A 26,032-nucleotide genomic window follows, 5' to 3' on the forward strand; every position below is an offset into this window, starting at 1 on the left:
AAACCTCAGTGCTTGTGAAAGCGTCTAGTACAAAATGATGTTGCACGCAATCCATTTTGGAAGCGAATGTCCTCTTATTTCTGTAACCGAATACAATTTTCAACCTAGTTTCTTTATCGTTACTAGTGTTCCAGCTTGCTTGCAAGTATCATAGAGTTCAGAGGGTTAACGATTGTATGTATAGTGACCACTCACCCAAGCACTCGCTTTCCCCTTTAATATCTCGTTTCCAAAGCAGGGTGAGCATAGCGCCTATTTCTTGTGTCTGTTTGGAATAGTGACCATTGTCCCTGGTGCTGCAGTGACTGCTGTCCTATCTAATGTGCCTGGTAGGCCTTCATGATGCCAGGCTGAACCTTACTAGGCTCCTAAAGGAATTCAAGTCTGACATAACATACATGTAAAAACCTGTCTCTCTCCTTATTGATTATATAGTTATCCTGCCTGGAAAATGCAGTAAAAAAAGATCCCTTGTCTATCAAAACGTATTCAGCTGATATCTTATTTTTAAATAAAAATTACAAATATTCCCATGCAATTGCCAATCCAATGAATCTGCTTAAAGCAGGGCTGTGGAGTCGGTACAAAATTCTTCCGACTTCTCAGTTTATGAAACCTCAGACTCCAACTCCAGGTACTCAAAATTGCTTTGCCTCCTTGACTCTGTATCTGCAGCCCAGCCAGGACTATGGAGTGTGTACAACAATCATCCAATTCTCTAACTCTGACGCAGACTCCTTAGTTTATGAAACCACCAACTTCAACTCCAGGTACCCAAAAACTGTTCCCGACTCCACAGCCCAGTCAGCGCTATGGAATGGGTACCAAAATTATTTAACTCTGACTCCTCTGTTTATGAAACCACTGACTACGACTTCAACTCTGGGTACCCAAAAATTGCTCCGACTCCAGCTCCACAGCCCTGGCTCGAAGTTCTACTTTAGGAAACTTGCTTCCTCAACGTGACAATATAATCATTTTACAGAGAGCTTAGAAATCACTAAATAAATAAAAGGCTGAAGTAATAATGACCTCTTTACTGCATTATAGAGAATATTTCCTGTTTTGCTGTAAGCGAGTGAATTTTCCCGTCCTCTCATACAATAACAGTTAGTGTGGGTGAGAGACTGTGTATATGCTGCAGCTCTGAGGTATCCGTCCCCAGTACAGATCCTGGGAAAGCCATATTAAAGTGATTATGGGGACCTGGAGGCAGCAGGGCCTCAGCTGGATTCTGTCTGTGTTGTGTTGTCCCCGGGATGGAGAACGGCCAGAGAATTCAAGTGGCGTCCATATGATCTGCCGGTACACTCGCTGCTTTTTCTTGGGTATGCCGCGTGGGTACAGCCATTTCTTCTCTTTATATTTCCATTGCAATTTCTGTATGTATATTGTCATTACTTTGATTGCATTGGTCAGTAACCCGGGTTTCAGTCCTAGAGGGGTCCTTATTGGTACCACAAAGGTTCTATTACTGCAAGGTATTGTATGTGTTATTACTGTTCAACTATTATATTACTATACCTATGGAAGTGTGGGAGCATTATTGGACTTTTTAAAGGAATACTTAAGTCATTTAAAAAAAATGACTTTTACTCACCTGGGGCTCCCCTCAGCCCCCTGCAGCTGAACGGTGCCCTCGCCGTGTCCCTCCGATGCGGCTGGTCTCGCCGGCGGCCACTTCCGGTTTGGCCGTCACCGGCCGACAGGCTGTGAACGCGGCTGATTATCCGCGTCCCCGGACGCAATAGCGCCTTCTACAATGCTATTGCGTCCGGGGACGCGGATAATCAGACGCGTTCACAGCCTGTCGGCCGGTGACGGCCAAACCGGAAGTGGCCGCCGGCGAGACCAGCCGCATCGGAGGGACACGGCGAGGGCACCGTTCAGCTGCAGGGGGCTGAGGGGAGCCCCAGGTGAGTAAAAGTCATTTTTTTAAATGACTTAAGTATTCCTTTAAGTGTTTTTATTATTGTAGTGTTATCCTTATTGTGAAATAATAAAGTTATTTTGATTATTCTATACATACATTTTCTGGGAGCAAAATAGAGTAAAATATGACCCATTCCTCCACACAGATTTATACATATCTTTGTGGCCTGGACAGCACAGCCTAAAAATTGTAAACCTGTGTTTAGAGAAGTACATTCCTCTGAGTAAAATGTGCTGTGAATGACTTTTCTCCTAGGTTTCTGTGCATTACAGTAGGCAGCAAAAGATCTGACAGGTTTTGGACTAGCCCATCTCCTCATGGGAGATTTTCAGTATTTCTTTTATTATTTTCAAAAGCTTTCCCTGGAAAGGATCTATACAAAGATGCCAGCCTGATCCCAAGGTGATGGACTAGTCCAAAACCTGTCAGATATGTGAGATTTTTATGACCTTCTATTAGTGACAGCGACATAGGAGAAAAGTTATTTATAGTGCATGTATTTTAAATTTTACACATTGTTTGCGATAGTGGTCCTTTCAGTGCATAATGGGTATTAGTAGCCATGTATAATTGGTTTATGTCTGATCTGCATTTTAATGCTGTCACTTTGTATGTAGGAATCTGCCAAGCTCCAGAAGACGATTCAGCAGCTGGAGGAGAAGCTCCAGAATGAGATGCAGGCCAGAGATGACCTGGACCACAAGTACAGGTGTGTAGCTCTTCCCTCTGCATTGCGTACTCTGCGTACACATGGTGGCTGCTTCCTCTGAGACTCCATTGTGTCTCTGGATGAGCAGCTGCTCCCTCTGCATTGTGTACTCTGCATACAGGTGGGGCTGCTTCCTCTGAGATGCCATTGTGTCTCCGGATGAGCAGCTCCTCCCTCTGCATTGTGTACTCTGTGTACATGTGGTGGCTGCTTCCTCGGAGATGCCATTGTGTCTCCGGATGAACAGCTGCTCCCTCTGCATTGTGTACTCTGTGTACACGAGGCGTCTGCTTCCTCTGAGATGCCATTGTGTCTCCGGATGAACAGCTGCTCCTTCTGCATTGTGTACTCTGTGTACACGAGGCGGCTGCTTCCTCTAAAATGCCATTGTGTCTCTGGATGAGCAGCTGCTCCCTCTGCATTGTGTACTCTGTGTACATGTGAGGGCTGCTTTCTCTGAGATGCCATTGTGTCTCTGGATGAGCAGCTGCTCCCTCTGCATTGTGTACTCTGTGTACATGTGGGGGCTGCTTTCTCTGAGATGCCATTGTGTCTCTGGATGAGCAGCTGCTCCCTCTGCATTGTGTACTCTGCGCACACGTGGTGGCTGCTTCCTCTGAGATGCCATTGTGTCTCCGGATGAGCAGCTGCTCCTTCTGCATTGTGTACTCTGTGTACACGAGGCGGCTGCTTCCTCTAAAATGCCATTGTGTCTCTGGATGAGCAGCTGCTCCCTCTGTATTGTGTACTCTGTGTACATGTGAGGGCTGCTTTCTCTGAGATGCCATTGTGTCTCTGGATGAGCAGCTGCTCCCTCTGCATTGTGTACTCTGCGCACACGTGGTGGCTGCTTCCTCTGAGATGCCATTGTGTCTCCGGATGAGCAGCTGCTCCTTCTGCATTGTGTACTCTGTGTACACGAGGCGGCTGCTTCCTCTAAAATGCCATTGTGTCTCTGGATGAGCAGCTGCTCCCTCTGCATTGTGTACTCTGTGTACATGTGAGGGCTGCTTTCTCTGAGATGCCATTGTGTCTCTGGATGAGCAGCTGCTCCCTCTGCATTGTGTACTCTGTGTACATGTGGGGGCTGCTTTCTCTGAGATGCCATTGTGTCTCTGGATGAGCAGCTGCTCCCTCTGCATTGTGTACTCTGCGCACACGTGGTGGCTGCTTCCTCTGAGATGCCATTGTGTCTCCGGATGAGCAGCTGCTCCTTCTGCATTGTGTACTCTGTGTACACGAGGCGGCTGCTTCCTCTAAAATGCCATTGTGTCTCTGGATGAGCAGCTGCTCCCTCTGTATTGTGTACTCTGTGTACATGTGAGGGCTGCTTTCTCTGAGATGCCATTGTGTCTCTGGATGAGCAGCTGCTCCCTCTGCATTGTGTACTCTGCGCACACGTGGTGGCTGCTTCCTCTGAGATGCCATTGTGTCTCCGGATGAGCAGCTGCTCCTTCTGCATTGTGTACTCTGCGTACACGAGGTGGCTGCTTCCTCTGAGACGCCATTGTGTTTCTGGATGAGCAGCTGCTCCTTCTGCATTGCGTACTCTGCGTACACGAGGTGGCTGCTTCCTCTGGGATGCAGCTGTGTCTCTGGATGAGCAGCTCCTCCTTCTGCATTGCGTACACGAGGTGGCTGCTTTCTCTGGGATGCCGTTGTGTCTCTGGATGAGCAGCTCCGCCCTCTGCATTGCGTACTCTGCGTACACGAGGTGGCTGCTTTCTCTGAGACTCCATTGTGTATCTGGATGAGCAGCTCCTCCCTCTGCATTGTGTACTCTGCGTACACGTGGTGGCTGCTTTCTCTGAGATGTTGAGATGTCGTATCTCTGGATGAGCATGTCTCCTGCTATAATGTACGAAGCTAGCTTAGCCTCCCTGGTGGTATGATTATTTCCATTTTTTTTTTCTCAAAAGTGGTGCAATTTTTTCACAAGCTTTCAGACCCTAAAAAGCATGCCGCTTGATAGATCTGCGCATTCCACACCTCCAATGGCTCCAACTCGGGATTACTGCTCTGAACTGCGGATTTCCATCCCGAACTTGGAAGGAGGTTAAGGACCCAGTAGGATCGGAAAGCGTCAGTTGTTGTTATGTACCACTGCTATGCATTTAAGGATGACCGATATAGGATACGATTTTTATTGATACAAAGGAGTGCGGAGTTGCTTGAAGATAATGTGCGAAGAGTCCTAGTTTGCTGTCAACTGCCTCTTTTTAGGTGACCTCTCATTCCATAGGTTCCAAGTGATCTTAGACTGTTATCATTTTGATGGAATTTTCATGATTTGTACTTCCTGCAGAATGGATCTATATTATTTTAATAGGACAAAACATAGCAAGAGTCTTCAATTCTGTGTCAGTGAGTTGAGTGGTAGTTCTGGGCTGCATTGAACGGTATATGTGATCAGGAGTAGCAGCTGCTCCAGTGCATTCCAATCACAGAGTTCCCCTGGAAAGAAGACCGGGGCCCATATGCAGTGTGTGAGCATTTGCGATGCCGTATTGAGAATTGAAGTCTTTCTGTATTGATTTTCTTAGGTCTATAAATTCTCGGTTGGAGAAGACACTGAAGGATCTGGATGAGGAGGTAATTATTGTAATATTCTGAGAATGCTGAATTTGCCTTTTTCCGTATTAATGTCCTGCATAAAGAAACAAAAAGAGGGACGCCGAGAGCCCAATATAGTGTAGTATGCACTGGTAAACGAAGGTGCGTGGAAAGTGTGTTTGAAGGTGTATGTGCAGCATGCTCACAAGTCACGGTTACCGCATAGGCAACCACTGTAAGAGCAGGTGGGGAGATTAGACCTGTCCCCACTCAGGATTAAGAAGTCGCTCTCTGTAGATCAAGGAAAAAAGGGGTAACACCCCTCTACCAAGGGTGGATATGTACAGTGATGTGAAAAACTATTTGCCCCCATCCTGATTTCTTATTCTTTTGCATGTTTGTCACACTTAAATGTTTCTGCTCATCAAAAACCGTTAACTATTAGTCAAAGATAACATAATTGAACACAAAATGCAGTTTTAAATGATGGTTTTTTATTATTTAGTGAGAAAAAAAACTCCAAATCTACATGGCCCTGTGTGAAAAAGTGATTGCCCCCCTTGTTAAAAAAAATAACTTAACTGTGGTTTATCACACCTGAGTTCAATTTCTGTAGTCACCCCCAGGTCTGATGACTGACACACCTGTTTCAATCAAGAAATCACTTAAATAGGAGCTATCTGACACCGAGAAGTAGACCAAAAGCACCTCAAAAGCTAGACATCATGCCAAGATCCAAAGAAATTCAGGAACAAATGAGAACAAAAGTAATTGAGATCTATCAATCTGGTAAAGGTTAGAAAGCCATTTCTAAAGCTTTGGGACTCCAGCGAACCACAGTGAGAGCCATTATCCACAAATGGCAAAAACATGAAACAGTGATGAACCTGTAAAAAGATTTGAAACGTTTAAAAGCGAGGAGGTAGAGGTGGACTTACCTCCTCCGGGCAGTCACAAGAAAATGCAGATCAATTTTCAGCAAAAACAATTTATTTACATACTCCAGTAAGATACAACTGGAGTTGTATTTTACATTTGGCTAACCTCTTACTTTAATGGATACCAGAGCCCAAAAAATCTTCCCGCTCCTGTAGCTGAAATGGCCCCATCTTCTGGGCAGAAAGAAGAACGTGGGGAGGAGTGAGCATCAGGACAGCTCATCATACATGCCTGCTCCCCCTGTTTCTCAGATTTTTGGGGGCTCTGGTATCCTTTAAGAAGAGGGATCATCCAAAGGCTATCTATGTAATCCTAGCCCACACTGTTGCCATGCTTGAACTCCGGAAAATATCAGAAAAGAGATTGTTGGATATGTTACGTGATCATGCTCCTTTTCATGCACAACCACTTGTCCACCAGTGGCTCCGTACTTCTGCGCAGGCGTGGCCATGGTCCTGTATGAAGAAGACCGTGGTTGCCATTTAAAAGATCCTGGGCAGCTGCGGAGGTCTCCTGGGGGACATAGGAAACCTTCTCTCTTAGGTAAGTATTGGGGGGGGGGGGATTATTTTGCTTTTGGGGTTACTTTGAAGTTAATGGATTTTTTTTGTGCAGGCCTGTATTATTTTTACATTCATATTTTCTAGAGATTGATGAAGTTGTCAGAATGATTGAATTTGCATTCTGATGTCCTTGGCCAGTGGTTTGCACGTTTTTATAGTACAATCCTGCTCAGTGCATGTGTGTTTTCTGTTTGTGTAGGCCAATTCTCGAAAGAACCTGGAATCCTCCAGCCGGCAGCTGGAGAGAGAGAAGGCGCTGCTGCAGCACAAGAATGCCGAGTACCAAAGAAAAGCCGAAAATGAAGCCGAAAAGAAACGCAGCCTAGAAAATGATGGTAAGTTTGTGAGCTGTGCTGGCTGAGTGTAAAACCTCAGAGAAGCTATAGGCGCCTCATTGCCAGCGAGCTACTGCCTACTGTGAGCCATGTATCCACTTCAGATGGTTGTGTGCAGTAAATGAACTGACAAATGGCCATTAAAAACACTGAAATTAAGAGTTTGAGAGCCATCCAGTCCGTTTCTCTATTTGCTCTTCTTTTTTTTTTTTTTTTTTTCTTTTTTTTTATGGCCCACCGATTTCACACGGAAGGGGCCACACCGGTCAGCAGAGCCATGGAACTGAAGTTCTGTCAAGCTCTTCCTTCCTTGCGTTGATTGCTGTGTGCTCTTCTCATTGTATTTCATCCTTCCACTCGGCTTCGTGACTTAACCAAGTAAATTGGTGCTTTTGTGTGGAAAGGGATGCCCAACAGCGAAGCAGGTAATTTGTGTGCTGGCGGCCCCGGAGAAGTTTAAGCCCTACCATAAGCCCCCATGTTAATAGCAATTTGCAACTGGAAGAGTAGGCATGGTGGTTGCCCATTTTGTAGCCATAGTTTGTATAGCTGACAGGGACTGTCAGCTATACAAACTATGGCTACAAAATGGGCAACCACCAGTTGAGTGAGTAGAACCACTTTCTGGGACAGTGCCTGCTATAAATTTCCACTTCTCTTATCACTAGGACTTCTCCACAGCTGTTCGTAGTCTACGGAACTCCCTTCCTCCCCCATCCGGTCTACCCCTACCTTCAACTCTTTCAAGCAGGTCTAATGCTGAATACACACCATGCGTTTCCGCGTCGAATGCGTCCGTCGATACGCGTCGATTCTATTATTTCCGAGCATTTCCGAACGCATTTCGATGATTTTTAGGTCGATTGCCATGTAAAGTATGGCTAATCGACCTAACGATCCATCGAAGCTTGAATCGGACATGTCGGAAATAATCGAATCGATGCGTATCGACGGACACATCGAAGGCGGAAACGCATGGTGTGTATCCAGCATTAAAGACCCATCTGTTCACCATTGCTTACACAGCATCTTCATAGCTCTATCCCCCTCCCTTGGACATACACCTCACCCACCTTTATGTGTCTCTCTCCCCCACCCCTCAGATTGTAGGCTTATTTGGCAGGGGCCTCCTCCCTGTGTGTTCTTCTCCGCCACCACATGGACTCAGTGACCTGTCTGCTATACTTTTCTCTACGTTGTTACGACCCTGTTTTGTGTACCATTGTTGAGCGCTATAATGTCCCTGTGTAGCACTGTTTGATGTTGTAATGTTTCCCCTATTTATTGTACAACACAAATGTTAGTGCTTTATAAATAAAGTTTAATAATAATTTAATTCTTTCCAGTCTAGCTTTATGTCAGTGAGCGTTGATATTAATTATCAGGAGATAAATAGAAGAGTGTTCTGCCTTGGCTTCACAATATGCTGTTGGGTTTATTCTACAGTGAACAGCCTGAAGGATCAACTTGAAGACCTGAAGAAGAGAAACCAAAATTCCCAGATCTCCAATGAGAAGATACATCAGCTCCAAAGACAGGTGAGTAGAACCACTTTCTTTTTTTCACTAATTCCTCGCTCGTGTTTAGTATCTAACTTTAGTTCTTTTATTCCCAGCTGGATGAGGCCAATGCCCTTTTACGCACAGAGTCCGATACGGCGGCCCGGCTACGGAAAAATCAGAATGAAATGTCCAAACAGCTCCAGCAGCTGGAAACCAATAACCGCGAGCTCCAGGATAAGACTTGCATGTTGGAGAATGCTAAACTCAAGCTCGAGAAGGATTACATCAACCTGCAGTCTGCTCTGGAGTCTGAGAAGAGGGACCGGACGCAGGGCTCAGAGGTCATCTCTGATCAGCAAGGTATGAAGGCCGCAGTTATGTTACTTATAGAGACTATGAAGTCTTTTTTCCCTCTTTTGTTTAACATTCCTCTTCAGCTTTAATGCCAGAGTGAAATCGCCGCATCCCCGCGGCAGAGGAGTGATTTATTACTAGAGATAAGCCCTGCAAAGCCCCAGGGACTCACAGGGCTTCACTTCCTCAATGAGGCAGAGCTTTAGGCTGTAGCTCTGCCTCCTCCGCAGTCAATCTCTGTGGATCGCCGCCTCTTCCCACCCCTCTGTCTTCTTTCACTGAGAGGGGTGGGGAGGAGGCAGAGATTGATTGCGGAGAGGCTGAGCTACAGCTCAAAGCTCAGCTTTTCCAGGAAGAGGAGCCCTGCGTGTCAGGGCAGCATGATCTGCGACCTGCAAAGTCGTAGAACTTTGCAGGTCGTTTTCTAAGTAATCACTCCTCTGCCGCGGGAATGCGTGATGTGCACTCTGGCATTAAAGCTGAAGAGGAATGTTAAACAAAAGAAGGGAATAAAAGAGACTTCAGAGTCTCTTTAAAGCAGAGATGAACTCAGGCACAGCACACAATGAAAAGTCTTTATTCCACATATACCGTATTTTTCGGACTATAAGACGCTCCGGACTATAAGACGCACCTGTTTTTAGAGGACAAAATCCAGGGAAAAAATATATATACTATATATACTAAACCTGGTGCATCTGTAGTGCAAGGGCATCTTATGGCCCTTCCACCCTCGCCTTATGTGTTCTCTGGTGTCTCCCTGTGTCATTCTTTCTCTGTCCCTGTGTCCTCTGGTGTCCCCATGTCCTCTTATGTCCCCGTGTTCTCTGGTGTCCCCCTGTGTCATTCTCTGTCCCCCTATGTCATTCTGTGTCCCCTTGTGTCATTCTCTGTCCCCCTGTGTCCCTCTATGTCCTTCTGTCATTCTCTGTCCCCCTGTGTCCTCTGGTGTCATTCTCTGTCCCCCTGTGTTCTCCGGTGTCATTCTTTGTCCCCCTGTGTCATTCTCTGTCCCCCTGTGTCATTCTCTGTCCTCCTGTGTCATTCTCTGTCCCCCTGTGTCATTCTCTGTCCCCCTGTGTCCTCTGGTGTCCCTCTATGTCCTCCTGTGTCATTATCTGTCCCCCTGTGTCCTCTGGTGTCCCTCCTCCTCTGTCATTCTCTGTCCCCCTGTGTCCTCTGGTGTCCCTCTATGTCCTCCTGTGTTATTCTCTGTCCACCTGTGTCCTCTGCTGCCCCCCCTGTGTCCTTATCTGTCCCCCTGTGTCCTCTGCTGTCCCCCCTGTGTCATTCTCTGTCCCCGTGTTCTCTGGTGTCCTTCTATGTCATGCCTTGCTCCCTCCCCCCCCGGGTCCTTGTGTCCCCCTGTTTGCGGTGTCTGTGTTTGCCATTAACATTAGTGAATGAGGAGACCACCAGATATTAATATGGTGCAGTAATCAGGGCGCTGAACCAGCGCCGAGTGAGAGAACAACAATGAAAAGCACGTGTGTAAGGAAAGATGGCAGATCGCTGCATTAGCTTACCGAAGGGGAAGGTATGGAAGGAATACAGCGCAAACGCCACAGCTACCATGCGGCTTTCACTAGGTTAGATGACAGCAAAGCCATTGACCAATCAGGTGGGGGAGCGCTGCCTCAGTCAGCCTATCCCAGCGCATACGGCTACTGCCGGTTTGTTACACCGCCCGATAGTCCCGTCGGCGGGATCATGCTCGTCATTGCGGCCAATCACTGCACTCCCAGCTACTGAGGGCGTGCAGTGATTGGCCGCAATGACGAGCATGATCCCGCCCTCGGGACTATCGGGCGGTGTAACAAACCGGCAGTAGCCGTATGCGCTGGGATTGGCTGACTCGGGCAGCGCTCCCCCACCTGATTGGTCAATGGCTTTGTTGTCATCTAACCTAGTGAAAGCCACATGGTAGCGGTGGCGTTTGCGCTGTATTTCTTCCATTCCTTCCTCTTCGGTAAGCTAATGCAGCGATCTGCCATCATTCCTTACACACGTGCTTTTAATTTATTCTGATTACTGCAGTATAATATCTGATGGTCTCCTCATTCAATAACGTTAATAGGACACGCAGACACCGCACACAGGGGGACACCAGACACGGGGACTAGAAAAAACATAGGCACTGCTATGTACATTTGGACTATAAGACGCACTGACTTTTTCCCTCCACTTTTGGGGGAGAAAAAGTGCGTCTTATAGTCCGAAAAATACGGTAGTTGCTGAAGAAATCTGGTGCTCTGTGTTAGTATGCTTGTTTAGCCAATAGACACTTTTTTGTTCATAAAGGTTATCATGATGTAGCTTATCTGTCAAAGCAAAGAGGAAATTCTGAGTTTGGTTCCACTTCCTTCTTGCAGATATTACTTAGTGACCCTGAGATGTCGGCTATTAAAGATTTTTTTTTACTTACCCGGGGCTTCCTCCAGCCCCATAAGCATGGATGCATCCCTTGCCGTCCTCCCGCATGCCTCCGTTAAGCGGCCATCACCTCCGGTGCTCGGCTCAGTTGGGTCCAGTCTGATTTGGTGACATCAGCCAGGGTCTTCTGAGCTTGCACAGCAGGCCCCCTGCTGACGTCACTGAGCCGGATACCGGAGCTGATTGCCGCTTAACAGAGGCACGCGGGAGGACGGCGAGGGACGCATCCAAGCTTATAGGGCTGGGCAAGTAAAAATCTTTAATAGCTGACATCTCTGGTACACTTTAAAGGGGTTCTGTGGAATGATTAAAAGCCAAAACTGACACTTACCTGGGGCTTCTATCGGCCCCCTGTAGCTGTCATGTCCTCCTCCGTTCCCCGCCACCAGTCCCAGTCTAATATTCGTCTAACAAAATGAATAATGCGTACTCCCGCTCGTGTCTCCTGGAACTTACTGCGCAGGTGCAGTAGGAGGTTTTCTCGTACCGCGTCTGCACAGTAAGCTCCTGGAGATGTGAGCTGGAGCGAGCGCGCAGCCGCAGTCACATTAGAAGAATAATTACAGCGATACTGGCGGCGGGGAAAGGAGGATCGTAGGAAGACGGTGCGGGATATGTCAGCTACAGGGGGGGTGATAGAAGCCCCAGGTAAGTGTCTGTTTTTTTTTTTTATTATTATTCCACAGAACCCCTTTAAAGCAAACCTGAAGTGAAAATAAACTAATGAGATTAACAATTGTATCTATAGCCCTTATCCTAAATAGGACTTTCCTGGAATCCCATAGTAATACTTTATGTTGAATTTAAAGTTTAAAATCTACCTTTAGGCTTTGTTCACCTCTAAAAGCGAAATTGATGACATCCCCAATTTTATTTTATTTTTTTTGCGCGTCAGGAAGTGACCTTTTCGACCCGGAAAATAATAAATACAATGTATTTATTCGTAAAAGTGCAAACACAATTGCCGGATAAAGCGGTTTGCGCTTTTCCTATACCTTGCATTGTAGCAAAATCGCGCCAAAAATCGTCCATGCAGCACTTTGCTGAGCGGAAAGCGGACGAAACGCGCTGATATGAACTGTCCCATAAGGATTCATTGCACTAGCGATTTAAGGGCGTTTAAAAAAATTGCCGGCGCTCAAAAAACACAGCAAAACGCTCTTGGTGTGAACAAGCCCTTAAACCTTTAACTGGCTCAGGTGAATGATGACAGGTTTTTTATGTTTTCAGCCCCTACACACATAAAGCGTGCACTATAGAACTGTTACTTGTTCCCAAAAGTATTTCTCAGCCGCACAGAGCTGTACAGCCCTTATAAGTGATCAATGAAAGCTACACCAAAGTCCTTCTGCAGAGAAATGGTCATTTAGAACCCTGAATCCTTAACCCTTACAGTGAGCAAAAAGAAGAAACACTGCTAGCTCTTTAAGTAGGACTGGGACTGCATGTAGACATATTTATCTCATCATGTCATGTCACTTCAGGTACCCTTTAGCTCGTAAGTGCAGTGTAAGTTGGAAATGCTTCGAACCAGTAGATCTGATGAGTTCTACAAACGAGTCAATGAAACTCTTACCTCCAAAGGATCATAGCAAAGCCCGATGGGTGATACCGGCTATTGGTGGTCCTGTATTTACCTTGCATTCTTTCATTTTCTGTTTTCTTAAGCATTTTTTGGCATATGGTGAAGTGTGACAATTAGTGGTGTTACCTAATCTCCATGTTTTGTCTTATGTGCTCTGTATGCAGGCCGGATATCTTTCCTAGAGGAGGAGCTAAAGAAAGGGAAGGACCTGCTCTCTCGGGCGGAGTCGGAAAAGAGACAATTGCATGAGCGATATTCTGCTCTGGAGAAGGTATACTCTTTAACTGTATCCATTCTTGATCTGTAAAGAGTACCTGTGCTACAAAATGAATCCTTTATGCAGTACTCCCAACCCCAGAAATAATCGTGTGAAGTATCTGGCAGATGTGTCCCCTAATCTTAATGCATTTACCTATTTTGCCTTGACCCTGCTGTGCCTCCTGTCAACAGTCAAGTAGCTGAAGGCTTTTCTGTACTTTAGTCCTTTGTGGCCATGTCTGGAAAACCTGCTCATGCCCATTTGCTTCCTCTGCCCATGGTCCTGCTCCCCTGTGAGGCAGGAAACCACTTTTTGCAGGGAATTGTAGTCCAGATCACCATATAGATGCACCAGAGCAAATTGACACCTGATGATGTTCTTACTGCTTCAGGTGCGATTACAGGTAGTTGCATTCAATTAAACATTTGTTTTGTCTCAACAGAAATCAGTTGCTATGATTGAATGATGTAAAGCCTAAAGTTACTCTTTTTAAAGAAAACCCATGTCCTATATTTTAATAAGCGTATTAATACAAACTTTCCGCCCTCTCTGCCTTTGTTTATAAAAAAAAATAGAAAGACAGCAGGAAGCCCTGACAAATCCTGATGCATCTCTACTTCCTGGTATGGAAATATAACCACAACAGCTGCAGTCCTCTCCTGCCCGCCTACATGACTTTACTTCATGCTGTGCATTGGCTACCTTATAGTCCAGCGAGCAGGAGGGAGCTCCCAGCCATGCTCCTCCCCCCTTACCTGACTGTTAGCCAGACTCTGTAGGTGCTAGTGTATGGTGAGGTGTGCTTGTGGAGGGCGTGGCAGTCATATTTTCAGAACAGATGCAGCTGCATCGGACAACTGTCCCACCAGGGGTATGTACGCACAACGTATATGCCCACAAAGTATATGCAAAATTTGGGTGCCGGAAATATTTGCTAGTAGAATATCTGAAGATCGGTAAAATTACAGCTATTCTACTATTGGGCAGTTATCATTCCAATAGTAAAATATCAATATATTTTACTGCTGCTAAACCAAGCCCCATTCTCACACAACCCCTCCCTCTACCAATGCCTAGCCAAAGACCACACGCACACACACACATTATGCATAATCGATCTTTCCCCCCAACAATGCTTAACCCTTACCGACCACCCACCCATGCCTAACCGTCACCTCCCTCCCCCGCTGCATACTCACACATATCCACGCTGCCTTCGCCGCTATTCTACTATTGGGCAGTGGTAATTCCAGTAGTAAAATATCAGTAGATTTTACCAATATTTTACTACCGCTAAACCTAACCCCATTCTCACACGAGACCTTCCTCTATTGATGCCCAGCCCTAACCGACACACACCATAGCTTAAATTGTACCTGAGACGAAAGGAAATAAAAGTTTTGTATATACCTGGAGCTTTCTCCAGCCCCCTTCATGCTGCTTGGTCCCTCGCCATCCTCCTACTCCTCCTGGATCCTCCGCAGTTAAGTCTGGTAATGCCGTCAGTCGGTGCAGACGCAGTCCGGCCGCGCACGCTCCCATCAGGGCACGCATGCATAGTACGCACCGACTGGCGGGATTACTGGACTAAATTGTGGAGGATCCAGGAGGTATAGGAGGATGGCGAGTGACGAGCAGCCTGAAGGTGGCTGGAGGAAGCCCCAGAGATGTGTAAAACATTTATTTACATTCGTATCAGGTTTACTTTAACACTAGCCGACTGGCCTACACCAACAATGCCTAACTCTTACCGCCTATGCCTAACCATCATCTCCTTCCCACTGTTGCAAACTCATACATATCCGATCCATTCTATATGAAAAATATCGGGCACCACAGAAGTTAGGGTGCAACATGGCTCGCAGTTTGTATAGATGACAGCCCTGGCACACACTATTTTATTGGGTGCCTCAGGAGAGTGTGATACCTTGTTCCTTCCTTGCATGGCAAAGCCTCTACATATGGCGTGTTCACCACACCTTGCCAGTTTAGGACTGTAGCCGTGAGGTGTACGTGGACATGAACCTTCGTAAGCTCCCACTCAATGTCACCCAATGACGTGATTTGTCCTCTATTCTCCTGGTTGTGTAATTGTAGGAGAAGAACAATCTGGATATTGACATGACGTACAAGCTGAAAGCTCTGCAGCAGAGCGTGGAGAAGGAGGAGGCGGAGCACAAAGCCACCAAGGCACGGCTAGCCGATAAGAACAAGATCTACCAATCTATCGATGAGACCAAATCGGAAGCCATGAAAGGTAGGATGACTGTTGTGCAACTGTGTCCTAAAACCGAACACCTGATCTGACTGGATGTGTGTGTATGTATGCGCCGCAGTATTACTTGCTGAAACGATGCATTATGGAATTCAATGCAAAGTTTGACCACCGTTAATAAGGCAGAAGCTGTGTGCCTAATCTGTGAGTGACCATATTAAAAAAAGGAAGCATGAAAGCAGCTTTATTACTGGGTGTAAAGTGACTCTACTGCAGTGCAGCTGTTGGAATTGTGTCCTCATAGGCAAATAATGTGTTTAGGTTCAGGAAGTTGAGGGGGAGGGGGGGTTAGCAATATGTGCTAGGTCATTTTCAGACCAAACTTAAAGCAGACCCAACATAGGATTGGAAATCTCGCCTGCTTTTAGGTGACCAGAGTTTGCAGAGTTTGAAACCCCAACTGGGACTTCTCAGAATGTAGAGAGGATTGTTAAAAATATTAGTTAATTGGACTTTGCACTATTGCAGTTCTCAAAGTGCTTGTATGGGCCCATCTGTGCTACCGTAAATTTGGCCACTCCGCCTTGCTCTAATACAACAGGGGTGAGAGCTGCAATCTTTTGCCATTTGGTAGGCAATTTATCAATGATTCAGTTAAGGTGTGCTTGGTTTTTTATAGTCCCCAGTCTTGGGATAACCTTACTACTTAAGAAAAAAAACCCTTAAAAGAAATCTTAAAGAGAATCTGTATTGTTAAAATCGCACAAAAGTAAACATACCAGTGCATTAGGGGACATCTCCTATTACCCTCTGACACAATTTTGCCGCTCCTCGCCGCATTAAAAGTGGTTAAAAACAGTTTTAAAAAGTTTGTTTATAAACAAACAAAATGGCCACCAAAACAGGAAGTAGGTTGATGTACAGTATGTCCACACATAGAAAATACATCCATACACAAGCAGGCTGTATACAGCCTTCCTTTTGAATCTCAAGAGATCACTTGTGTGTTTCTTTCCCCCTGTTCTCATGCACTGAAGTTTCAGGCTGCTTGTTTCTTCCTGCAAACAGCTTTGCCCTTGTCTGTAATTCTTCAGTACGTGAAAGCCCAGCCAGCTCAGAGGACGATTTATCCAGCTTGTAAAAGAGAAGAGAGAAGCTGCTCTAATCCTAAATAACACACAGGCAGTGTGCATAGAGGGGCCTGGAAGGGGGAGTTCATAGCAGAACCACAACACTGAAGAACTTGGCAGCCTTCCAGACACAGGCCGACAAGTCTGACAGGGGAAAGATACATTGATTTATTACAGAGATAGTGATAGTATAAAGTGCTGCAGTAAGCCAGAACACATTAGAATAGCTTTTTGAACTTGTAGGATGATAAAAAACAGGATGCAATTTTTGTTACGGAGTCTCTTTAAAGGGAACCTTAACTGAGAGGGATATGGATGTTTCCTTTTAAACAATACCAGTTGCCTGGCAGTCCTGCGGATCTATTTGGCTGTTGTAGTGGCTGAATCACACACAGTCAGAGCACCTGATCTGCATGCTTGTCCTGGGGCTGTGGCTGAACGTATTAGACACAGGATGAGCAGGAGAGTCAGGTAACTGGTATTATTTTAAAAGGAAAAATCCATATCTTTCTCCGTTTAGGTTCCCTATAAAGGAAACATCCAAGGAGAAAAAAAATTAAGATCTACTTACCTGGGGCTTCCTCCAGCCCCTAGCAAGCCTATCGGTTTCTCGTCGCAGCTCCAGTGGTGCTCACGTGGGCTGGAGCGCTCTGCACAGGCGCAGTACATACCGACCTGGCAATGTTGGGATTTGCAATGGAGGGGACCCCGGACCACTGGAGCTGTGAATAGATAGGCTGTTAGGAGCTGGAGGAGGCCCCAGATAACTAGATATTATTTTTTTCTCCTCGGACTTGTCCTTAAAGTAACAAAAAAAAGTTTAACTTGCCTTGGTCTTCTTGCAGCCCCCTGCACTAATCCTGTGCCTGCACCATCCTTTTGCGACCCTCAAGCCAGCAGCAGCGACCCCCCACAAAGCTGGCTGGTACGGCAGCGCTCTGTGCATGCGCAATTTGAGAAAATCCCTACTGTGCATGCGCAGAACGCTCCCGGCAACCGGAACTCGACCAGGGAGCACGTGGCTGGGGGCCACGCACTAGCCTGTGACGGCCCAGCTTTGAGTGGGTCGGCGCTGCTGGCTGGAGGGTCCCGGAAGGACAGCCGGGCACACAATGACTGCAGGGGGCTGCAAGAAACCCCATGTAAGTTAATCTATATATTTTTTTTTGTTTTGATTTTTACTTACGTAGCCCTTTAAATCAACTCCACAGTGTTTTAATTATTTTTTTATTTACCGTGAGCACTAGGTCTCCCAGTAATGTGTCAGTTAATAATGTGTCCTTGAGAGGCCATTTAATGCAGGGGGAATGGTTGTAATACCATCTCTGTGACGCACAACATGCCATTACTACATATCCTTGAGCGCTGCTGCAGGGGGGGGACGACTGAAAGAGGTCATATGAAGTCAGGGCAGGATTCTTTCTGTAAGCTATGCGCAAGGCTTAATCCGGCCTTCTCTGCCATGACTGGACCCCACACACCCGACGCAGCTAGGAGACAAAGGTCTAACTATACCTGAGCCAAAATAAACAGTACTCACTGCCTGCATGCCTCAGGCCTGGCATCTTTATATAAAGCTAGGCTGTCTTCACCGGCAGACTGTTTGGCTAGCATTCAACCCAATTTGTTCAGATTTCTGTTTATTTTCAGATTGTTTTAAAGTGTATGTTTATTAACCTCTTCAATAACCAAACTGACGTTGCAGATACACAGGTGGTAAAATAAATGGCTTTTACTTGGCAATCCTTTGTGCTTCGAAGGAAGAATTTCCTGAAGTTTCTATAGCTGTTCTTTGAGGCTTCAGTTCTATTCACGTTTATGGCCTTTTTTTTGCCAAGCAGAATTACCATCCCTGAGGTAGATTTATCCAAACAGTATAAAGAAATCTTTAAAAAATGAAGTGGTTCTTCAGAGCATATAGACTGAAGGCCGACTCCTGCATGAAATATTTTGGGAATCAACCTAGGGACACTGCCTCGCATCCCTCCAAATTTTTTCTGTCCACCTGATGCCCCCTGAAGTTATCCTTTACCTGCCACTGTCTGCCCTGCCGACGTCCTCGTACTTCTGCATGGTTGCTCCCACGTGTTATATGCTAGTAGTCACGTAGGGCCTCAATGCGGAAGTATGGTGAACACAGCAGCGAATAACTGCATTGGGTACCATGTGGGACATAGAACCGTTGGGGGGGGTCAGCTGCTGGGTTTTTTTGTTGTGTTCGTCATGCGCGATTATCGCAAACCGTTTCCGATGTTCACCCATACATGCAACCATTTCCCCCCCCCCCCCCCAAATTAAACTATAATTATTGAATCTGATGGTGGATTTCCAGTCAAGTAGAGTAATCTATGGGGACATTTAATGAGCATATACACGCAGGGATTGAGGTTCGATCTATCAACCACCAGTTTGGGGCCAAGTTCTGAACTTTGTTAGTTCACAGCAGCGGGAGGGGTATGGAGGAGAACAAGGACCATAAAAGACCTGAGAAAGGGCTCCGCCCAAAACATGTAGTGTGTCCACTTTGCTCCAATTCAGCTTGTTGCTGCATACAGCTTAAAAGTGCTGTGTCCTTTTATTGTTCTCGGATTTACATGGGTGGTGTACCTGTTGGATACTGGTCACTAGCTGGCCAGTTCATTGCTGGTTTCTGTCCAAGGTGTGGAGTCCTTTCAGGTCTGGAGCAGAACAGGGTCAGGATGATCTGGATTTTCTTTGCATAGGGAGGGTTGGTCCCGTCTCAGCCGGGGACCATCTAACGATTGCTCTAAAATACCGCATGACATAGCAAATCCATCTTTAAAATTCTGAGCGATGTTAAACCTGTAAAAACTGACAGAGAAAATGTCTTATTTAGCTGTCGGTAAGAATTATCTCCGGTGTGTGCACATTATAATGCATTCTTTGAGCAGCAGTGCCGAGTGAGGCTGTGTGAGCGCGGTTGAGCCCATTGTCTGCAAGCAGTGCCGAGTGAGGCTGTGTGAGCGCGGTTGAGCCCATTGTCTGCAAGCAGTGCTGAGTGAGGCTGTGTGAGCGCGGTTGAGCCCATTGTCTGCAAGCAGTGCCGAGTGAGGCTGTGTGAGCGCGGTTGAGAGCATTGTCTGCAAACAGTGCCGAGTGTGGCTGTGTGAGCACGGTTGAGCGCATTGTCTGCAAGCAGTGCCGAGGGAGGCTGTGTGAGCACTAGGCCTGAAAGATAAATCGAATTTAAATCGAAATCGCGATCACCAAGATCACAATTTCGGAATCGTCAAAGCGGCAATTATCGCGATCACGTCATTTCCACATGGGGGAAGTTTAAAGAAGTGTGCTTGGCAAAACTCTGGGTTCCTGTATGTCACATGACATACAGAAAGTATTCCGTGCATTAGAAGCTATGTCCAGAACTGATGCAGCTTGGGGGACAGAGGAGGCACAGAGAGACACAGAGCGGGCACAGAGACACAAAGGGGGCAAGAGAAAGACCCAGAGGAGGCATAAAGAGGCAAAGGGGGCACAAAGAGACAGAGGAGGGAACAACTAGGCAAAGAGGGGGAACAAAGCTTGATTGAAAGGAAACCGTGAATCGAATCGAAATCGCAATTTCAGACAGAAATCGCTCAATTCAATTTTTTCCTAAAATCGTTCAGGCCTAGTGAGCACGGTTGAGAGCATTGTCTGCAAGCAGTGCCGAGTGTGGCTGTGTGAGCACGGTTGAGAGCATTGTCTGCAAGCAGTGCCGAGTGTGGCTGTGTGAGCGCGGTTGAGAGTATTGTCTGCAAGCAGTGCCGAGTGTGGCTGTGTGAGAGCATTGTCTGCAAGCAGTGCCGAGTAAGGCTGTGTGAGCACGGTTAAGAGCATTGTCTGCAAGCAGTGCCGAGTGTGGCTGTGTGAGCGTGGTTGAGAGCATTGTCTGCAAGCAGTGCAGAGTAAGGCCCGGTTCACACTTGCGGTTTAGTAAAAACCGCACCGGATGTCCGGACCGCACCGTATCCAGACCGGACCTGATCCGTACGGTTCCTATCCGGATCCGGTCCGTTTGCATCCGGTTTCCGTGCGGTGTGAACACGGTTGCGGTCCGGATCCGGTTTCTTAAGGAGATAACATCCTTTTAATTACCTGGGGTCTGGGAGGTCAGCAGAAGGGTCTGGGGTCATTGTTGGAGACAGGTGGACGTGTGGAGACCATCCGTGGATACAGAGACTGCAGTTGGGACCATGGATCCAGGCATTTACTCGTAAACCTGGGAATTCTCTCTGTTGTTACTCGTAAACCTGGGAATTCTCTCTGTTGTTCGCCTCCTTCAGCAGACATGTTGCTGGCAAAAAGAGCTCCAGCATGAAATCGCTGCTGCCCCACTCTTCGCTGGGCCCATGTGGTCCCCATCCAAAATGCATAGGAAGTGGGGTAGAACGTCCGGTTTTTGTAGCCAGTGTGTTGTGCTCTCTCCGGCTCTCATTGCTTTGTATTGGCCGGATGGTGCAGTCCGGCTCCGCTCCGGATACGGCTCCCGGAGGAGCCGGACCAAAAAATAGCGCATGTTGGAACGGACGCCGGAGTCCGGATCCGGCCCGGATCCGGTCCGGATCCGGTCCGGCAGAACGGACGCATGTGAACGGACGCATAGGCTTTCATTGCCATGCCGTGCGTCCGTTCCGTCCGTTCTGAAAGCGGTCCGGCTCCGGCACGGCGATTCCGGACGGCCACCGCTAATGTGAACCGGGCCTAAGGCTGTGTGAGCACGGTTGAGAGCATTGTCTGCAAGCAGTGCCGAGTGTGGCTGTGTGAGCGCGGTTGAGCGCATTGTCTGCAAGCAGTGCCGAGTGAGGCTGTGTGAGCACGGTTGAGAGCATTGTCTGCAAGCAGTGCAGAGTGTGGCTGTGTGAGCGCGGTTAAGAGCATTGTCTGCAAGCAGTGTAGAGTGTGACTGTGTGAGCACGGTTGAGAGCATTGTCTGCAAGCAGTGTAGAGTGACTGTGTGAGCGCGGTTGAGAGCATTGTCTGCAAGCAGTGTAGAGTGTGACTGTGTGAGAGCGGTTGAGAGCATTGTCTGCAAGCAGTGTAGAGTGTGACTGTGTGAGCGCGGTTGAGAGCATTGTCTGCAAGCAGTGTCGAGTGTGGCTTCGTGAGTGCGGTTGAGCGCATTGTCTGCAAGCAGTGTAGAGTGTGGCTATGTGAGCCACGGTTCAGTGCTTTATCTGCAAGCAGTATCTAGTGTGGCTGTATGAGCGCGGTGAGCGCATTGTCTGCAAGTAGTGTAGTGTGGCTGTATGAGCGCGGGTGAGCGCATTGTCTGCAAGTAGTGTAGTGTGGCTGTGTGAGCGCGGTGAGTGCATTGTCTGCAAGCATTGTTATGTTGTGGCTGTATGAGCGCGGTGAGTGCATTGTCTGCAAGCATTGTTATGTTGTGGCTGTATGAGAGCGGTGAGTGCATTGTCTGCAAGCATTGTCAAGTGTGGCAAAGTGCTTTATCGTGTGTGACCTGCTGGCGTATTGCAGCTTGCTGGAGTAATTCGGAATCCTTATTTCCTGCAGACATGGAGAGGAAGCTGCAGGAAGAGCGTCTAACCAAACAGAGGCTGGAGAACAACCTGCTGGAGGCAGAGAAGCAGTGCTCCATACTGGACTGCGACCTGAAGCAAGCCAAGCAGAAGATCAATGAGCTGGAGACCCTCAAGGATAAACTCATTGAGGATGTAAGTAGAGGGGAAGGGTGAGCTGTCCTTTGTGTTTGGGGAAATAAACAGGCGGGGATCCACAAATCATCTTAAAGCGGACCTAAACCCAGGACTTCTTCTCCGCGCTAACAGATAAGCAACAACATAGTAACCTTTACAGAAAAGCTCTTCCTTGTTACAGGCTATAGCACTCCTCAGAAATGCTGCAGTGTAGTTACTTCCTGGTTTGCTGGGAGCACATACAGGGTTAAACTCCTTTGTTTACATATAGCCTGCCTGAATGGCACACTACTGCACAGGACCGAGATGACAGCTCAAATTACAGTGGCTCATTACTAGCAGATAAGGGAGGATTAGACAGGCTGTTATCTCTAAATACAAACCGGGTGGGTTTCTCTATGTTTTCCTTCTCTCCTGTAGAAGAGTTTAGTTTCTTTTTAGTAAATGTCTATAGTCTACCAGGCAAGACACACCTCCTTCCGTAGGGCACTGCAGGGTGGAGAGAACTACTTTAAGAATTCAACTCTCATGAGTTGCAATTGCCAGTAACAGACCAGACACAAGCCAGAAAACAGTCTGTAATTGGCTAAAATGTTCAGCGACTTGTTGACGTATTGGCTGTTTGGCTGGGATACTTGCTCTCAGAATGGTTCCAATCATGTGCAATCACTACTGAGGCTGTATCGCAGATAAGCTAGATTGGTGTGTACACGCTCTCTTTTTGCAGTGACTTGTAATGATTTTTATTTTCCCCTCTTCAGGTTAAGAACCTCACATTGAAAACTGAGCAGGAGATGCAGAAGCGCAGCTTGACGCAGAACGACCTGAAGATGCAGCTGCAGCAGGTGAACAGTCTCAGGATGTCCGAGAAGCAGCTGAAGCAGGAGATCAACCATCTGACAGACATCAGAGCAAGTCTGGAGAAGCAGAACACAGAGCTGCGCAAGTGAGTGACGCTAGTCTCCCGCACTGGTGCCTGCGGGTCCTGCCTGACCTGCTGCCTGCTATGGGCTTAAAGTGTACCCCAGCCAAAAGCTCGAGTACACAATGAGATGCTTGCTTAAAGAGAGGGAAGCCTCAGGATCCTATTGAGGCTACCCTCGGTGTTCTGTTGTACACCGTCGCTGAGCACGGCCCTCTGGAAGATTAGCGACAATGCATTGTTGCTAATCATATCGGGGCCGTGTAGCTGCTCTTCCTATAGCGTGGCCGCGCAGTAGGCGCACAAGTTTGCCCGCACATGCACAGTAAGCCGAAACCTCTCGTGTACCAGCAGCTCCATGCTACTGCGCATGCTCAGCTGTGCTCGTGCAGCTACTGCATGGCCACACTCGTAAAAAAAAGAGGAGTGCTGCTCTAATCTGGAGGGGGCTGCTCTCAGCGAAAGGGGACATCGGAGCACTGAGGGAACCCTCTGAGGCTTCCTTCTCTTCAGGTAAATATTTTTTCAGGTTAAGTTCTGTACCCATGCTAGACTGTGGTAGTTGGAAGCGGACGACATGTTGGCCAATAATCGTTTACAAAAAATGCCCCAACAATAGTAAAGACAGCTATTATCCTCCATGTAACCTTTACAGACCAGGGATTTCGATCTCCAGTCCTCAGGGGCCGAGGTCCTCACACATTTTTGGCACAGCTCAAATTAATTGATGGTACTGAATCAGGAAAGGTGTGGTTCGTCAAGTACATTTATCCAGTTCTCAATCCTTCCTAAACGCTGGCATGGATTTGGCCTTCTGGAGTTCGACACTTGTAATGTAGACCAATCTGTCTTGGCAGATTGGTTCAGATGATAATCTGGGTTAATTGATCATACTGTGCAATGGCAGATAATCCATCAGGAGACTGTCGTTGTGCAGATGCTGAATTTGATCTATGTTGTAGTGGGAATAATCTCTCATTCTCCATTGCTCAACCAGGTCATGTGATGTTTTACCCATTATGTGGCACACAACAGCTAATCAAAAGGAAGCAGAAAGGGAAAGGACACCTCTGTACATCATAGCATTGTGTCTTATAAATAGCAGAGAGTTTACACTGCGCATCAACATGATGTGTAGCACGAAAATCAAAGCATCGGTTCTCTGCTGCTCATATAAATGGGCTCAAATGTATATGAGTCGAAGGTTGGAAATGCTAATGTCACATTGCAGGACCTGATTTTGTGTATTTCAGAGGTCCTCATTTTATGTCTCTATAATTACAAAGAAATTTAGGGTCTGTCATGCATTTAATGAAAAGGGATTTTCCAATCCGTAAGCTTTTTTTTTTTTTTTTTTTTTTTTTTTTTTAATCGGTTATCTTCGTAAAAGAAATAAGTACCATTTTTACATTGATCAGTTATGCATGAAGTTGAGGATTCTATTCAGTTGTCAGCTGGAACTTGTGGTCTCCACAGCTAACAGGAAAGCATTTGGATTGCAGTTAAAGTACTTGCAGACACATTGTGGTGCTAATAGACAAGGGGATCTTGACAGTTGAATGTGAAGGAAGGATTGGTTCTGAATGTTTTTCACGTTTTCTGCAGAGAGCGTCAGGATGCAGACGGTCAAATGAAGGAACTCCAAGACCAGTTGGAGGCGGAGCAGTATTTCTCTGTATGTATTTCGATAAGGAATCCACAAACCTCTTACTTGTTGCATGTTTATAGACTTTCTGCCTTTCCCACGCTACAACTCCCACTACTACTTTCAGCACCTCTTGTCTGCTCTCATTTGGTGAACTGAACTGGTGTTTCTGCGTTCTGTTTTGTAGATCTGTATCCTTTCCCTGCCTTGTGATGCTGTCACTCTGTGAATTTGATCATTCCATAGTTATTGAAATTCGATTTCCTGCCTTTACTAGAAAATGTTCATAATGTTTTCACTTTTTTTGTCTTTTTTTTTTTTTATTAAGACCCTGTACAAGACGCAGGTCCGAGAACTGAAGGAGGAATGTGAGGAGAAGGTAAAGTTGGTTAAGGATCTGCAGCAGAAGGTGCAGGATCTGCAAGATGAAAGGTGAGATGTCTGCTGATTGGGTGAAGCTTCAAGTGACCAATCAGATCAGTGCTTGGGAGATATGTGGGCCGGAGGATGTACAACCTACAGCAGGTTGCGGAGTTCCACCACAAAATATACAATCATTCCTTCTCTTTTTCATATTCTGCTAGAAGTCTCTACACATGCCTTTATGCATGTATGCAAACGTGTACAAGTGCTTTCGTTTCACTGGACGTGCGCGGTTGTGAACCAACACGTGCCCAGTTCTGTGGTAGCTGGCAGTTTCATTTAACTGGCTCCCCAGACTGTACTGTAAATGGTCAGGGAAGAGGGGAGCAAGGGTTGATTTATACTTTTTGTGCCCCCTAGGCCAAGTATGTTGCATTCACGCCTTCCATGTGCAGCACCCCTCCCCCCATTCCAAGTGCAGCCCCCTCTTCCATGCGTATCTTCCATGTACGGCAGCCCCTCTCTTTCACATACAGCTTCCTTGGGCATCAGTTTCCCCTTTTCATGTGTTGCTCCCAATTTTCAGTCTCCTCTTTCACATGTAGAAACCCCTCTTTCATGTTCAGGGGCTGCAGCTGCCCAAGGCTAGGGACTTTGTGGCCTTCCCAGAAATCCAGCCCTGCAGGGGAGCCCTAGACTACTAGAAGATCTTCAGCTAAAGGTGTTAAAAAGGGACACTCTCTTGATCTTATTAAACTCAATTCTGACTATGACGCTCACAGTGTCAAAAACAACCTGAAATCTATGCCCTGTTATGGAGTGCTTCTATACTGTCCACTCTTGCATGCTCATTCATACTCCGGCACTGCATTTGGTCAATTTCAGGAGTATGATTCCACAGATAAATTCATGACTTTGAAAGGAATACATGAGTG

At 46.8% G+C, this 26,032-nt stretch overlaps 1 protein-coding gene across 1 annotated transcript in view; it reads left to right on the plus strand.

The window, feature by feature from the left end:
- The window catches only part of ROCK2 (Rho associated coiled-coil containing protein kinase 2), a 258,440-nt gene that overhangs the window by 192,291 nt on the left and 40,117 nt on the right, over positions 1 to 26,032 (plus strand). Inside the window, exons 11-21 of the mRNA XM_068233265.1 lie at positions 2,551 to 2,642; positions 5,186 to 5,234; positions 6,897 to 7,032; positions 8,479 to 8,570; positions 8,648 to 8,894; positions 13,071 to 13,177; positions 15,263 to 15,422; positions 22,025 to 22,185; positions 22,929 to 23,113; positions 24,695 to 24,764; positions 25,063 to 25,166. Coding sequence (XP_068089366.1) covers positions 2,551 to 2,642; positions 5,186 to 5,234; positions 6,897 to 7,032; positions 8,479 to 8,570; positions 8,648 to 8,894; positions 13,071 to 13,177; positions 15,263 to 15,422; positions 22,025 to 22,185; positions 22,929 to 23,113; positions 24,695 to 24,764; positions 25,063 to 25,166 — 1,403 coding nt within the window. The remainder of the gene's footprint in view (positions 1 to 2,550; positions 2,643 to 5,185; positions 5,235 to 6,896; positions 7,033 to 8,478; positions 8,571 to 8,647; positions 8,895 to 13,070; positions 13,178 to 15,262; positions 15,423 to 22,024; positions 22,186 to 22,928; positions 23,114 to 24,694; positions 24,765 to 25,062; positions 25,167 to 26,032) is intronic.

The sequence above is a fragment of the Hyperolius riggenbachi genome, chromosome 4, assembly GCF_040937935.1.
Source record: "Hyperolius riggenbachi isolate aHypRig1 chromosome 4, aHypRig1.pri, whole genome shotgun sequence".
NCBI lineage: Eukaryota > Metazoa > Chordata > Amphibia > Anura > Hyperoliidae > Hyperolius > Hyperolius riggenbachi.